Source organism: Microtus ochrogaster, chromosome 24 (genome assembly GCF_000317375.1).
Source record: "Microtus ochrogaster isolate Prairie Vole_2 chromosome 24, MicOch1.0, whole genome shotgun sequence".
NCBI lineage: Eukaryota > Metazoa > Chordata > Mammalia > Rodentia > Cricetidae > Microtus > Microtus ochrogaster.
This window is the reverse complement of record NC_022024.1, coordinates 10,007,384-10,021,938: the sequence shown is the minus strand read 5'-3', so window position 1 is coordinate 10,021,938 and position 14,555 is coordinate 10,007,384. Positions and strand designations below refer to the sequence as shown.

Genomic DNA, 14,555 nt, shown 5'->3' with positions numbered 1-14,555 from the left:
AGAGAGAGAGAGAGAGAGAGAGAGAGAGAGAGAGAGAGAGAGAGAGAACACTAACCCTTTGAAAGCTGATCAACTCAGATGCACAGAGACAGGCAGGTTTTTCCTGCCTGTGACAGTTTCATATTTCAGACAGAACATTAAATGTTCCCAAAAGATAATCAAGGGAAGGCTGTCTCAGCAGCAAGATCTAGAAGTTTCTCCTCTGTTTACTAAGTGCATACAGAAGCCCAGGCACCCTTGTGACATTTCAATGACATCAACCTCCTTCTGCTGCCTATTAAACACAACTCCCCAAATCTTTTTGAATCCTTAGGCTTGACTTTGAGAAAAAACATTTATTTTCCTGTAGCCTACCCAGAATAAGGGTCCCAGAGGTAAGCTTTGCTGTATTTGAATCTGGAAAACACCAAAAAGGCCCTCCAGTAGGTTGCTGGTATTTCTTGCCTCATGGTACGTTTATTACTTGAACAGTCTCCTCTTGAGTCAGAGCATGTTGACTTTGAGCCCAACAACACTGGTTCCCGACATAAATGTCAGTAGTCACCTGGCAACCAATTTAATGTGCCCCAGAAGAATTCTGTGGTATTTATAAATTTACTGCAGGGTAAAAAGTTAGCTATTTCCCAACGTTTCCTTTTTGCTTTTTATTTCATTTTTAAACATTTATTTTGGATGCACATTCAGAGGTCAGAGGGCAACTCGTAGGACTCGGTTTCCTCTTCCTACCATGTGGGTTCCAGGGCTAATACTCAGGTCAAGAGACTTGACAGCAAGCACCTTTTCCTTCTCAGCCATCTGGCCGGCCCCCAGATTTTCTTTTGAACTGGGCCTGTTATCCTAGGAAGAGGCCCTCTCCCTCCAACATTTAGTGGGTAAATTATAATGAGGTGGAATTACAAGCTGACTTCTTGAAAGCCAGGAGCCTTCATCCCAATGATTATTTAAGATGTAAACCATATGGCATAGAACAGACCCTTTCTCAGTGACCCATCCAGTTCGATCAAGGATGGTATCTAAGCCCAAATACCTGGATAAAACTCTAAGATTTAGCGCCGAGCTCACACCTGACACCGGATCTCCACCCCATCCCAAGGCACTGCTAGGACCACTCACAGTTTCTCATAATGACTGTTTAACAGGCCATGCCAAGGAACACTTCGGTATGGCTGCCACTTCAGAGCAGGAGAGCACTGGTCCATGGGCATCCCATTATGGCCCTCTCTGTCATGGTCCTGCACATCGGTGCCGTGGGTCCTACTTCTCACTGCAACAACGAACAAACAAGTGAGTTTGAGTATTCCCACGCGGCTGTTCCTCTGAGACTCGCAGGTAGCTGTGTGGAGCAAGGGAGCAGGCTGTTTGTGAAGCAGAATGGCTATAGGAATGTGCAAGGAGACGAGAGGTGTGCCGCTGACCCAGAGCCATGAGAAAAACCCTTCCGGGTCAGCGAGCTCTAAGAGAGGCCATTGAGCACCTGTGGGGTCCTACTCCCTACATAGCTTATCACTTCCTGTATGTCTGATCATAAGGAAGTCTATGCCCAGCCCCAGAAGGGTAGTCACCTGGGTTCTATCAAGATACAGTGTTAACTCCTTGCATCCAGGGCGACCATGTGGTCAAGCCCAATGCAAGCACAGTAGATTTTGGAGTAACGAAGTGACCAAGATGCTCTCTCTTTCACACAAGGCTTGAGCCGCTGAGATACTTTCTCAAGAGTTGCTGGTACGATTTGGGAAGAGGAGAGAAAGCCAGCGCTGAGATTGTAGGGATAACAATGTTGACACTCGGTTTTGTTGGGCCTTGAGTTCTGGGTCCAATCCTAAACTCTTATGTCAAAGGAACCAACAGAACTTGTTGGCTTTATGTTTGTTTTGGATTTGTAGGAGGGGAATTTGCTTGTGTGTGTGTGTGTGTGTGTGTGTATTTTAAGTCAATTTAATGATTCTTGGTTTTTAGCCTTACTAATTTCGGTCAGCATCCTAATTTGGTACAGGTCTTTGTGGCACCAAGATTCTGTGACTCCTAGTGATTTCAAAGATGCACATTGGAGAAAAACGCAGCCTCTTCAAGCTGGTGCTAAGAAAACTAGAGATCTGCATGCAGAGGAAGGAAACTTGGTCCTTATCTCTCATCGCAAATGGGACTAAAACACAGCCCTAGACTCCTGGTCCAGGGCTTTCCGAGTAGGGACTCTCGTGGCTCAGCATGAGGCCAGCATCAAGTTAAATGGGACCTCCCGGGGTTCAAAGGCTTCTGAATAGCAGAGGAAAGAACCCGAGTGAAGAAACAGCTCACAGAATGAAAGAAAATCTTTGCTGGAAACACATACATCTGACAGAGAATTAGTACCCACGACACACACACAACTCAAGACACCATACGAGAAAACTAACAATGCAGTTTAAAACCTGGGCTGAGGAACTGAGCAGAGAATTTACCTAAGAAGAAATACAAATGGCCAATACACATATTTCTAAATATTTATTTATTTCGTTTTATGTGGATGAGCGTTTTGCCTGAATATCTGTGTGTCGTGTGTGTTTCTTGTGCATACAGGTGTCAGAAGAGAGAGCGTCAGATTCCCTGGAACTGGAGTGACAGGTGGTTAGAAGAGCAACATGAGCTCTTACCTCTAAGCCGTCTCTCCCAAGAAATGTTTTTAAAAGTTTCAGCATCCTTAGCTATCAGGAAAATGAAAATTAAAATGACTTAGGGACTACTCTTATCAGGAAAACAAAATACAATACATCCCGGGAAGTTTAGAGAGAAGGGAAAAGCCTTCTTCTCTGTTGCCAAGCATAAACACTGGTACAGGTAGCATGCAAATCAGCCCAGAGTTTCAAAACACTAAAGAGAATACAGACAGCCCAACAGAACCATTCACGGGAGTGAAATCAGTCTTGGTGGTCACCAGCTAGTGTACGGATCATGAAGATGTGGTCCATACCCACAATGGAATTCTACTGGGCTGTAGAGAAAAGTGAAAACGTTCAAGGAAAGTGGTTGGAGCTGGGATACACACTATATGAGGACAGTTAACTCAGATTCAGAAAGACAAATATCCCAAGTTTGCTCTCATATGAAGGTCCTATTTTCTAACGCGCGTGTGTGTGTGTGTGTGTGTGTGTGTGTGTGTGTGTGTGTGTTGCTGAGGGTGAAGGGGCAATGAAACTAGAAAAGGCCCGATGAGGAAGGAAAAACGAAGCTTGAGGGATGGTAGCAAAACACAAGTGATACAAAAGCAGAAGACAGGTGCTGGGGGTGGGGCAGAAAGGTGAGTGAGAGGAGGGGCGAGGGCCAGTCATAACCAAGGATGTGTCAATAGGCTGTAAAAAAATGGAGTCCTCAGCTAATTTTCAAGGGTGGCTGGTGAGATGGCTCTGTGGTTAAGAGTGCCTACTTCTCCAGAGAGCCTAAGCTTGGTTCCCGGCACTCACATCAGGCAGCTCCTAACCATCTGTAACTCCAGTTCTAGGGGATCTGACACTCTCTTCTGGCCCCTGTGGGCACCTGGGCACCTGCACTCATGACCATACTACACACAGATATACTCACCTATGCACAATTAAAAATAAAATACACACATACACACAGAGAGAGAGAGAGAGAGAGAGAGAGAGACAGACAGACAGACAGACAGAGACAGAGAGACAGAGAGACAGAGAGAGACAGAAAGAGAGAGATTTGAACAGAGGTAAATTGTATGAACAGATACAGAAGTCATGTATTGTAAAATGAAAGTCTCGGTGTTGGGGATTGGGCTACTTTCCTATGGGCTCTTGGTGAAGGAGGCCCCAGAGATTATTCGAAACAATACATGCAATTACAACCACATTCTCTGGTCCCAGGACATAGAGAAATCAGTCAGAACCAGGTACAAACTCCCTCTCTGCTGGCTAGCCCACAGTGGGAGGGAAGATGCTGTGCTCACTGCTGGAGAAGGATTGGCATCAACAGTTGTGCTCAGTGTGAACCCTGAAAGCAAGAAAACCAACCAGCCAGGCAAGATGTACCCTTGGTACAACAGTGTCAAGCCTGTTATGGGAAGAAACAATCACTTTCAACTTGGATTTGAGCCCTGTTCCATAGGAGGGAATTCACTTCTGGTGTTAAAAGCCTAATCAAAAGCGACAGCTGGGGAGATCCCCAGTAGGGAGGCTACTGCGGTTACTTTGCTAAACGGACATGATCCCACCCATACAACTGGCTTCCCAATAATTATTTTTATTCTCACTGTCTGCTGCTCCTGCCAGCTTTGAAACGTCTTACTGCAGCAGTTAGTGCTGGCCACAGAGACGCATAGTCACAGTTACGAGAATAAGTGACTGTAAATGAGACTCACCTGCTCCAAGGCTCAGAGAACACTACAGAAGAGGGGGAAGAGAAAAGAACATAAAGTCCAGAGGACGGGGTAGACTATTGTAAAACCTTGTGTCCTAGGCATAACGTGGCCATTGCTCTCTTGAGCTTATAGCAACTGTGATTAGCTAAACAAGACCAGGGCCATCAGTATCGTGTCATGGAGTGGGATGCAGCTCACAAAAACATACAGGCAATTGGTGGTTGATAGGAGAGGGTGAGACATTTTCTTCGGTGTTGTAGCTATTGGTAAGATGTCCGTATTTTATAAGCAATGCTAATAAAAAAAACCATTGGGTCATCAATAAAAAAAGACACAAGTAGAAAGAGGACTTGCTGATAAGAAGAAGGGGTCAGCAGGTTGTGGGGCATAGTGCCTGAGGTCAGGAATAAGGCAGGTAGCAGGCCTTGATAAGATCAGGTGTGGGCTGTCAGCAGGGACACAGGAGCAGAACATTAGCGTCTATAGAATGTGCCACCAGCCTGTAGCTGGGGGAAGGTAAGAGAAAGGATCTGTGTTTTTTCTTTTTTCGTCCAGTTTTCATTTCCTTATAAAACAGGGTTGCTTCAAGTCACTTTGCATCCCAAATGTCACAGAAAATAAACTTTCTTAGGTACTGGCCTCAGATGTTCTCCTACACAGAGAAAACCCTGTCTCAAGACAAAAACAAAACAAAACGATGGATTCAAGCGTTGACCTTGGGCTTGTGCCTGGAATTTCAGCTTGCACCCGTAATCTCCAGGACCTCACCGGTGGTTTGGCAACTCCCTGGGAAGCTAGAACTAACCCACGCAAGCATGGCCACTGGGACTCCTTTACTGTTTTTATGGGGAGGGAAAGGAAGGATAGGGAAGGAAAGGGAAGAAAAAGCCTTTATCTTTAATGATAACTCCAATATCAATGCACACACCCCCTTTCTGATAACCGCCACTGCCTTGCAGTCTGAAAGCACAGAAGAATTTATTGAGAAAGGAGAAGCCACGTGGAGGTGTTGCCCAGTGGTAGAGTGCTTACATGAGCTAGGTGCAGGGTTCCATCCCCAGAACCAGCCTCAGAAAGAAGGAGGTGAAGCAGGGAGAGAGAGAATACAATATAGTAATACCAGTGCTGGCATCTTTTGCCCACCACTGTGTTGATGCGATCTGTCTACTATTGCTGCAAATGGCATTCATTTGTTTGCATTGCCATAACACACTCCATTGCATAACCTGCCACTGACCCATCTGAATTTTGGGTAATGGAACAAGCGACATTCTGAGTTGCTTGGTTTTTTTGGTGGGTTGTGTTTACATTTCAGGTCTATGCCTGGGTGTTGTATCAGGGGCTAATGAAATATGTTTGAGGTTATGCCACTAAATGCATCTGAAGTGGTTATGAGACAAGGATCCTAAATTTCAATCACAAGGATTGACACTGGGTTTGAGGACTGGGAATGATTTGTTAGTGTCACAGTTGTTATGAGGAAGACATGTGTGTAAACCTCCTTCTTCCCTTCAGGTCACCTGGGCATCTCTAGAGAACATATACACACTGACGGCAGTAGAGTACCCAGATTCCACTGGAGAAAGCCGTGGCTTGTGTCTGCGTGCCCTTCAAAATACCCTATACACCTCACTTTAAAAGTCTCTCAGAGAGCCGGGTGGGGGTGGTGCATACCTTTAATCTCAGCACTCGAGAGGCAGAGGCAGATGGATCTCTGTGAGTTTGAGGCCAGCCTGGTCTACAAGAGCTAGTTCCAGGACAGGCCAAAGCTACATAGAAACCCTGTCTTGCAAAAATAAATAAATAAATAAACATAAAAATAAAAATAAAATAAAAAGAGGTGAGTGAAGGAAATATTAGGATATTTGTTTGATAACTGAGGAAAGTCATGCTTTGAGAGTCCCCAGTTGCTAAAGAGATGAAACAGATACTTTTGGTCCTATATGGCATGTTTAGCTATTGTATCTCTCACTGCAATCCTCTCTTTAGGGCTGAAGAAACCTTTTAGGTTTGATGTTCAAAATACAGAAGAGCCAGGACTGGAGGGATGGCTCAGTGGTGTAAGAGCACTTGCTGCTCCTGAAAAGGACCTGAGCTTAGTTCCCAGCACCCACAAGGTGGCTTAAAGCCATGTGTAATTCCAAACAACGAAGCCACATACACATGTGCCCATGCCAAAGCTGCAGCCAGTTGTCCCTGGAAGGGTCCTCAGCCACCACAGGGTTACTTAAGTCAAAGGCAGTAACCCCAGCTGGTAGGAAACAAGTACCTCTTTTCTAAGCATCTGAGGGTTTAGGGACAGGAATAGGGACAGGGGGATAGAGGAAATCCTGGGTTTCTCCTGGAGACAGAGCATGGTATTTATACACTGAATTTGGCCACCGTTCACACTGCATGCATCTGAATGTTTACAGTCACAAGGAGAATTGGCCTAGAGTATTATCCCTTTGCCTAAAAATTCTAACGTTTCCCTTCAGATCCCAAAAGACCAAGCTATTCCCGACTCCATCATTTTAAGCTCAAGACAAATGAGCTACCTGTTTGTTATATAAAATAAATAACTAGTTATATAAGATAAATAACTAGTTGTATAAGATAAACAACCAGTTATATATGATAAACAACTAGATATATAAGATAAATGACTAGTTATATAAGATAAATGACTAGTTTTATAAGATAAATAACTAGTTATATAAGAAAAGTAACTAGTTACATAAGATAAATAACACCCATTTTAGGCATCGGGTGTTTTTTTTGTTTTTTCCCAAGGGTATGTGTGGTGTGCATGTGTATATACATAGCCACATGTGTGCAGATGCATGTGTTGTATGTGTCCATGTGGAGGCCTGAGGTTGGTCTTAGGGGTCTTCCCCCATTGCTTTCCAACTTCCTCGCTGAGGTGGGGTCTCTCAGTTGCACCCAGAGCTTGACCATATGGATGTTCTGACTGGCCAGCTTACTCCTGGGATCAACTGACTTCATGTGTAGAGTACTGGAATTGCAGGCTGGCGGCTACAGCCATCTGGCATTTCTGTGCATTCTGGGGCTCTGAACTCAGGTCCTCAGACTTAGAGCGTGAATACCAAGTGCTTTGACCACAGGGAAATCTCCTCGGTCTGACATCGGATGTTTTTAATGAAATAGTTACAAAATCATCTTACAAACTAGTAAGGATCCAATTTGATGTGAGTGATGGGGGAGTTCAACTTCTCCCCACCGCACCCCCAACAGCCCTACACGAGCCTCCATCTTCCCCCCCACCTGAAACACAGGCCGGCTTAGATGCCAGCTCAGATTCACGGAGCAGAACCTCCATTTTACCAAGATCCTGAGTTAGCCTGTGCACAACAAAGCTAAAAAGGACGGCGGGCAACTAGGAACGGACAGCCAATAGGTTCTTGAAAGCTCTGTGCGTTCCAGCTCCCCAGGCTTGGAGCCTGCATCCTCTGAGATGCAACGCTCCTGAAATAGAAAGACTAGCTTTTTACCTGCACGGGAGAGACAGAGCAGCGAGCGACTGTCCCTCGGGGCACCTGTGTGACTGACCTGCAGAAAGGAGACACCAAGAAGTCTCCATTGTTCCCCCTCTACAGGAGGGAACAGAGCTGTGTGGGCTGCTGAGGGGCAGGTCAAAAGCTTTGACACAGCAGCCAAGGCTTTCACGCCTCGACTTCCTCACAAAGTCGCTCTTGCTCACTTGGACTGAAGTTGTGGGCCCACACGCGGCGGTCCCCGGGGTCCTCTAGTATCTGCGCATGCTTTCTCTTCTTTGTCGGAGGCAATGAGGCGCTAAAGGCAAGAGACCAAAAGGTTGATTAGCACCTTTGCTTGTTGCATGAAAACAAGCCGAATTTCCCTGGTCTTTTCTCTCTGGTTTCCTTAGTCTAATCCCAATTCTTTAAGGTTTTTTGGGCCCTGTTATTCTGAACAGTAATCTTTCTATGTTCGACCAAGCGAAGATCCACCCTCCTGAAAGATAAACGGGCAATAGTTTCAAAGCAGAGAGGACTCAGCCTGAATATTCAGGAGTACACTCTACATCTGAGAATTCTCTTCTCGTGGAACCTTGCCACGGTCACCAGTGGCCCTGGTGTTTTCAGAGAAGGAGGACTGGAGGCCAGAAAAGAGGAGCCAAGAAAACTTAATTGAGAACTAACTCATTCTCAAACTGCCTCGAACCCCTTTATTAGAGGCAGCATAAGGAAGCAGTTCCTCGTCTCGCCACCTGGAGTTGTTCTGCACATTCTGGACATGTTATCTTTTTGTTGGAGGAGGACGTTTAGTTGCGGGGATTTCTAAAGAAGACTAAGCCGAGAACTTTAGGGCCTCAAGGTGCCTCGTGTGCGTCTCCACACTGCCACCTGCTGGACAGGCTGCTGCGGTCCCTCCTGGGCCCTCCAGCTGTGGATGCTGAGGTAGTTCACGATTAAATATCTTATCCTTTACCCAGGAACGTGGCACAAAGGCTGCTGATGGTAAGGGCAACTCATGCCCAGATGGGAAGGCCCGGTTTGGTGGCAAGAAGTATCGGGGTGCCTGGAGTCCAGGTAGCCGTTGTGAAAGCCGCTGTGGGTTTGACTGGACATGGTCTGTGGTGCGTGCTCAGGCAGCAGCCCGGGTGCCGTGGTGGAGTGGAGGAAGGTGGCGGGGATCCTCCCTGCTGTAGGTCTCGGGGTCCCGCAGCATGCGCCTGCGGGAAAGACAGGAGTGACAGGTGCCTCTCATTTGCACCACCCAGGCTTGAGTTAGCCGTGCAAGGTGCTATGTGGATGGACTCACCTTCGACCTGTGGAGGAGAGCAAGGGTCCGAGGCAGAGTAGGGTGGGGTGTCAGGGAGCTGCTGTTGCCTGGGGAATAGAAATACTACATTTTGTTTTGCTCCGTTTCGTCCTGTTTCATTAAGAGAGGCAACCCTCTGTGCAGAGCACAGGGGAAGAACCAGATATGTGTGAAAATGGCATGATGATGGCCATTGCTTTGTGAGCTCATCTTAAAAGGTAATTTTTAAATATAAAAGTTTTTTTTAATTTTTTTAATGCTCAGATTGGCTCTTTAAACTTTATTCTCCCTTTATTAATAAGGAAGAGAGTATTTATCTTTATCCCTGAAACGGAATATAGAGGCATAAATGCTAAAAGGTTTAGGGCACCTGGACATAGGCCACAACAGACTTTCAGCAACACAGTGGCAGATGAGGTAAGATGGTGGGATCTAACTAACAGAGACTGCCTGGATTTGGAGGGGGGGGTGCACATTGTGGGAGCCCACGTGTGACTCAGTTTCCATCTGGAGTCATTTCTGACTTCAAGGAGTCCTTTGAGTTCAAGCTTGCCTGCTCTGCTTTTTGCTATAACCTTGAGGGCTGTGAGAGAGTTCTGATTTAGCCCGTGAGAAAAGAACACTCTATCTCGTAGAACGTATACTGCTGACGACAAACCTCAGGAACATCAAGATAGAGAGTGAGGCTGCCCCTGAGCAGCAAGCACACGCTGGGTAGGAGGCTGCTCACTCAAGGACAGGATGGTCTTGTGCTTAGACACTGACTGACCTTCTGGGCTGTGCTTTGTTCTGCTGTTATATATAAGCAAGCTCTGAAATTATCTCGGGGCTGTTTGGCTGCTTCAGCATGACCAGACAGACTGCCCCATTCTATCCTGTCTTCTGTTTCTTTCATCTTGCTTTTCTTTGGCCTCGAGCATCCCCTGTGCAGGAACTCTAGCTGACTTTGTAGGAGCAAGCTCCGACAGTGCATCAGGACACAACATGGAGAAGTCTTGTCAAAGCTCCAAAACAAAGCTTGGGACACTAAAGTCACCTGAAGCTTCAAATCCTGAAGTGTGGAGCTGGAAATAGAATTGGATGGAGGTGTAAGGAACAACTGGACCCTTAGGCCAGCGTCCCCTGCCCCCAATCACCATCCAGAGTTGTAAGAGGTTGTTTTCTGAGGAAACGGAGCCAGGGAGGTTGCAGTACAGGGTGACCAGCACAATCAAGTCTGTTGGGACAGCATGGAAGGATGCATTGCAGACTGAATACTGAGGCTGAGACACACCTCCCTGTGGTGAGCTTGCTGAGCATGTGTTAGGCACTGTGTTCTAAGCCCTCCAAAAGAAAAGGAAACACAAACATTGAACTGTAAAAGCCTTGCTCAGCCCTGCTTTGCACCCATCTAAGCAAGTTTAACACAAGGAAGAAACCGGAATAGTTCTCCCAAAGAACACGGAATGTGATGGCGGATACAGAGGGGGCACAATCTTTCAATAATTTGTGATAAAAAATGTATTTATGTGTATGTATGTATGAGTGCATGTTTGGGTGAGTATGTGTATGTATGTATATATGCATGTGTATGTATGTATGAGTGCATTGTGAGTATATGTATGTATATATGTATATTTGAATGCATGTATGTGTGCGTGTATATATATGAGTGTGTATATGTATGCATGAGTGTGGGTGTGTGTTTATGTATTTGTCAGTGTGCGTGTGTGTGTGTGTGTGTGTGTGTGTGTGTGTGTAGGCCTGAAGAAGATGTCAGATTCCTTGGAGCTAGTTACAGGTAGTTGTAAGCTGCCAGATATAGATGCTGGGAATCAAACTTGCACCCTCAGAAGGCCACTGAGCCATCTTCCCTGTTCCCTCCCCCATTTTAGTAATTTTAATTGGAAATCAATAGCCCTCCCTATCTGATCACTCTGCATCACATTCTTTGAACGTGGTGACCTGCATACAGAACAGAGAAACAGCACACACTGCCAGAAAGGACAGACCCTGATATATATAAGGACTGCGGGAGTCACCAACAGCTGTCCTGCCTCTGAAAGGAATGGTAAGCTCCTGCCAGATCTGGTCCTCCAGCCGGTGGAAACTTGAAGTTATAGAAGGACATCACTACCCAAAGACACCAGAAAGTGGACAAAGACAACAGGACTCTTGAGAGCCAATGAGATTTTGAGGAAGGTAATGGCGGTCAGTGATGGTCCATTTATAGCTCTTAACTGACCTAAGTTGAATCACGAAGCATCTAAAACGCCAACACAAATTCAGTTTTCTAGGCCTGAAGAACCAGAAAAGAGAGTTTGGAACAAGCAAGGAAGGGGGGAGCTTGGAGAAGAGGGGGGGTACCCAGAGTCAGTGTATAACTGCCCACACCTCTTGCTGATTCTGTGCTGTTCCTTCATGTGGTGGGGAACTGAAATATGGACCAGTTCTCAAGAGAGTGTCTACAGTTGGTGCTCAAGCAGAATAACTGCCTGTCAAAACCAAAGTTATCCACTGTTCTGAGAAATGTGTGTGCCCCTACCTACACCCAGCGACTGCATGTGTAGTGCATATGTGTTGGTGGTTTCAACCGATTTGAACTTCCCCATGTCTTCTTCACAGTTTACCGCCCTCCCAAATTCAATACAGTCACACCTTTATCTTACTACATAGTACGTCAGCCCACGCTCAGTGCATCGTACGTGGTTCGGACAATTATGATCTAACTTAAAACATTCATTTTTAAATTTTCTAACCAGACTCCTTGGGGAAAATGGGAAAAGAAAGCATTGAAATGAGGAACAAGGAACAATCGCATCACTAGACCCTTTGGGGGAATAGAGGTTATGATAAGAAATACCTCCAACACCGTGCAGCCATAAATTTGATGACTTGAATGAAACGAACCAACTCCTTAGGGAGGTGATTTAAAAAAAAAACTGCCAAAACTCACAAAGAAAAAGCTCCTGGGCACTGTTGGTGCTGTCTGTGTTGTTGACGTTCTTGTTTGAAATGAGTGTATTGCTCAGGCTGGTCTCTAACTTGTGAAACTCCTGGCTCAACTTCCTGAGTAGTCGGGATTACAGGTGTGTGCCATTGTGAAATGATGCTGATAGTCCCAAGTCTATTCACACTCTTCCATCCACGTAACTTAAGGAAGAAAACTTTCTGATCGCTTGGAAGAAACTATATTCCAATTGCCAAGCCGTACAATTCAGTGGAAGCAAGGAAAACTACGGATTCGTGTTCTTATGAACATAGGTTTAAGTGCTCAACAAGCCAGGTGTGGTGAGGCATGCCTTTAATTCCAGCACTCAGGAGACAGAAGCAGGCAGATCTCTGCGAGTTCATGGCCAGACTGACATAAAATAGTCACAAATTAGAGCTAACGAGATTTTAAAGTACAGAATATTTTTCAAGTTTTCTAAACCAAAAGAAAGAATCCCTAATTTTTAAGAATAGATGTAAGATTTGCAACATAATTTATCAAGGAAAACATAAGAATAAATGTCAAAGAAACATACAAACTGATGCCTAACATAATAAAACATAAAACAACTACAATGAACATGAATAACTACAAACTTATTAAAAATTGATAATTCAGACAAGGAGAGTGAAGCAATAGATGATAACAGTAAAATAGTATGGTTGCAGTAGAGTGTTTGGCAATTTTTACAGTTGACTTTGCATTTACAACAACACAAGAAAGCAGTATTTATGTTATTTATTTTACTCTAAAGATGTTTAGACTCTTGCTCAGTGGGTAAGAGTGCTTTTTTCACAAACATGAAGACCCGAGTTTGGATCCCCAGACGCCATGCAAAAAGTGAGGTGTGACCTTGCACACACCTGTAACCCAAGCACCACATGAGGCTGAGACAGGAGATTGACTGGTGCTTGCTGGAAGCCAGGCTAGTTCTAGGTTCAGTAAGAAGCCATGTCTCACATGAATAAGGCTGAGGGTGACCGAGCAGGACACTGCCTCCTCCTTTGCTATGCATGCATGTGCACGCACACAAAAATAAGGAAATCAAAATCATACATGAAAATAAGATAATGTTCATGATATCAGGAAGCCTAACTGATCCAAACGTCGTTGAGTTTAGGAGTGGCTGAGCAATGGTATAAGCATTCAGTGCGGTCTTTCTCAGAAATAAAAGGAATGAACTGATGTGCAAATGAACCGATTTAACTGGAAGACAGCAGACTCAGAAAGTATCACATGGCTTCATCTATTTGACATTCTGGAAAAACTGGAATCATAGAGACAGAAGAAAAATCAGTGGTTACCAGGGGCTAGGGGAACTGTTCTATATTATAACTATAGTAGTAGTCTATGAGATTATCAAAACTAAGAGCTATATCCAAAGAGTGTTGCATTTGAAGTCTGAAGAGATGGCTCAGGGGTAAACAGCACTGACTGCTCCTCAAGAGTTGAGTTCACATCACCCACCTTGTGCTGTTTACAACCCCACAACCCACCCAGGGGATCCAATGCCTTCTCTGACCTCTGTGATCACCAGCACACACATGGTGTATACTCACCCAAACACACACACACACACACACACAACTTGAGTATCTCTGTATCTACTAAAGATCCTGAACTGGTTGCAAAGGAAGGGATTTGGAGCAGCAAGAATAACCTCCACAGAGAAAACCACCAAGCCCAGGTGGCTTTGCTGGTAAAATCTGGCCAAGTTCCACAGAAGAAATAAGATTAATTCTACTCAAGATCTTATAACAATCGCAAGCAAAGTCAACACTCTCCAGGTCATTCAACTATGTCACAATTTCAAAAGCACCAAGTGGGGAGTGGTGCCTCCATTACTTACAAGGCCCCTAAATCAAAGTCATTGCCCAAGAATTCTTCCAGCAGACTCGTATCCAGGGCTGGGTTCTCCAGAGTACCGCTGGCTCCCTGAGCTGCAAAGGGAGATAGAAAATCATGAGACCCACAACTGTTTCATGACTGCTAACACCTTGACAGGCAGATACCCAGGCTTACAAGACAAATAAACAACACAGTGCATTTCCTGGAAATGTAGTCTTTATTCCATTTAAATACCTCCTTCAGAAATCTCTTCAGATCATCCTTTCCAGTAAGACTAAGGCTGGGGTAGTGTTCTTTTATTAGCTCCTGTGACACTGACCACTTGCTTTGTGCACCCCAAAAACCTCTCTTTCTCCTTTCCTCCCTTTCTTTCCCCTCCCCATCCCTCTGCTTCTCCTTCCCTATACCCACTCCTTTAAGGAGACGTCTTTGTCTTTCTTATTTTATCCACGAGGATCCAAGGCATAAAAGAAGTAAGCAGCAATCATTTGTTGGATAGATAAGCAAATAACGAATGAATACATTAATGGATGGATGGATACATACGTGACTGGCTTGTTGATTGGTTTGACCAATATAAGTTCAATGCATTCTTTTTTTTTTTTTTTTTTT

The 14,555-nt window shown here is 45.0% G+C and overlaps 1 protein-coding gene across 1 annotated transcript in view; it reads right to left on the bottom strand.

Annotated features, from left to right (window-relative positions):
* Positions 1–14,555, bottom strand: part of Myrfl (myelin regulatory factor like) — a 108,798-nt gene that overhangs the window by 64,977 nt on the left and 29,266 nt on the right. The window contains exons 2-6 of the mRNA XM_005358035.3: positions 13,945–14,035; positions 9,125–9,192; positions 8,792–9,035; positions 8,043–8,134; positions 1,114–1,264 (exon numbers count right to left, since the gene is read on the bottom strand). Coding sequence (XP_005358092.2) covers positions 1,114–1,264; positions 8,043–8,134; positions 8,792–9,035; positions 9,125–9,192; positions 13,945–14,035 — 646 coding nt within the window. The remainder of the gene's footprint in view (positions 1–1,113; positions 1,265–8,042; positions 8,135–8,791; positions 9,036–9,124; positions 9,193–13,944; positions 14,036–14,555) is intronic.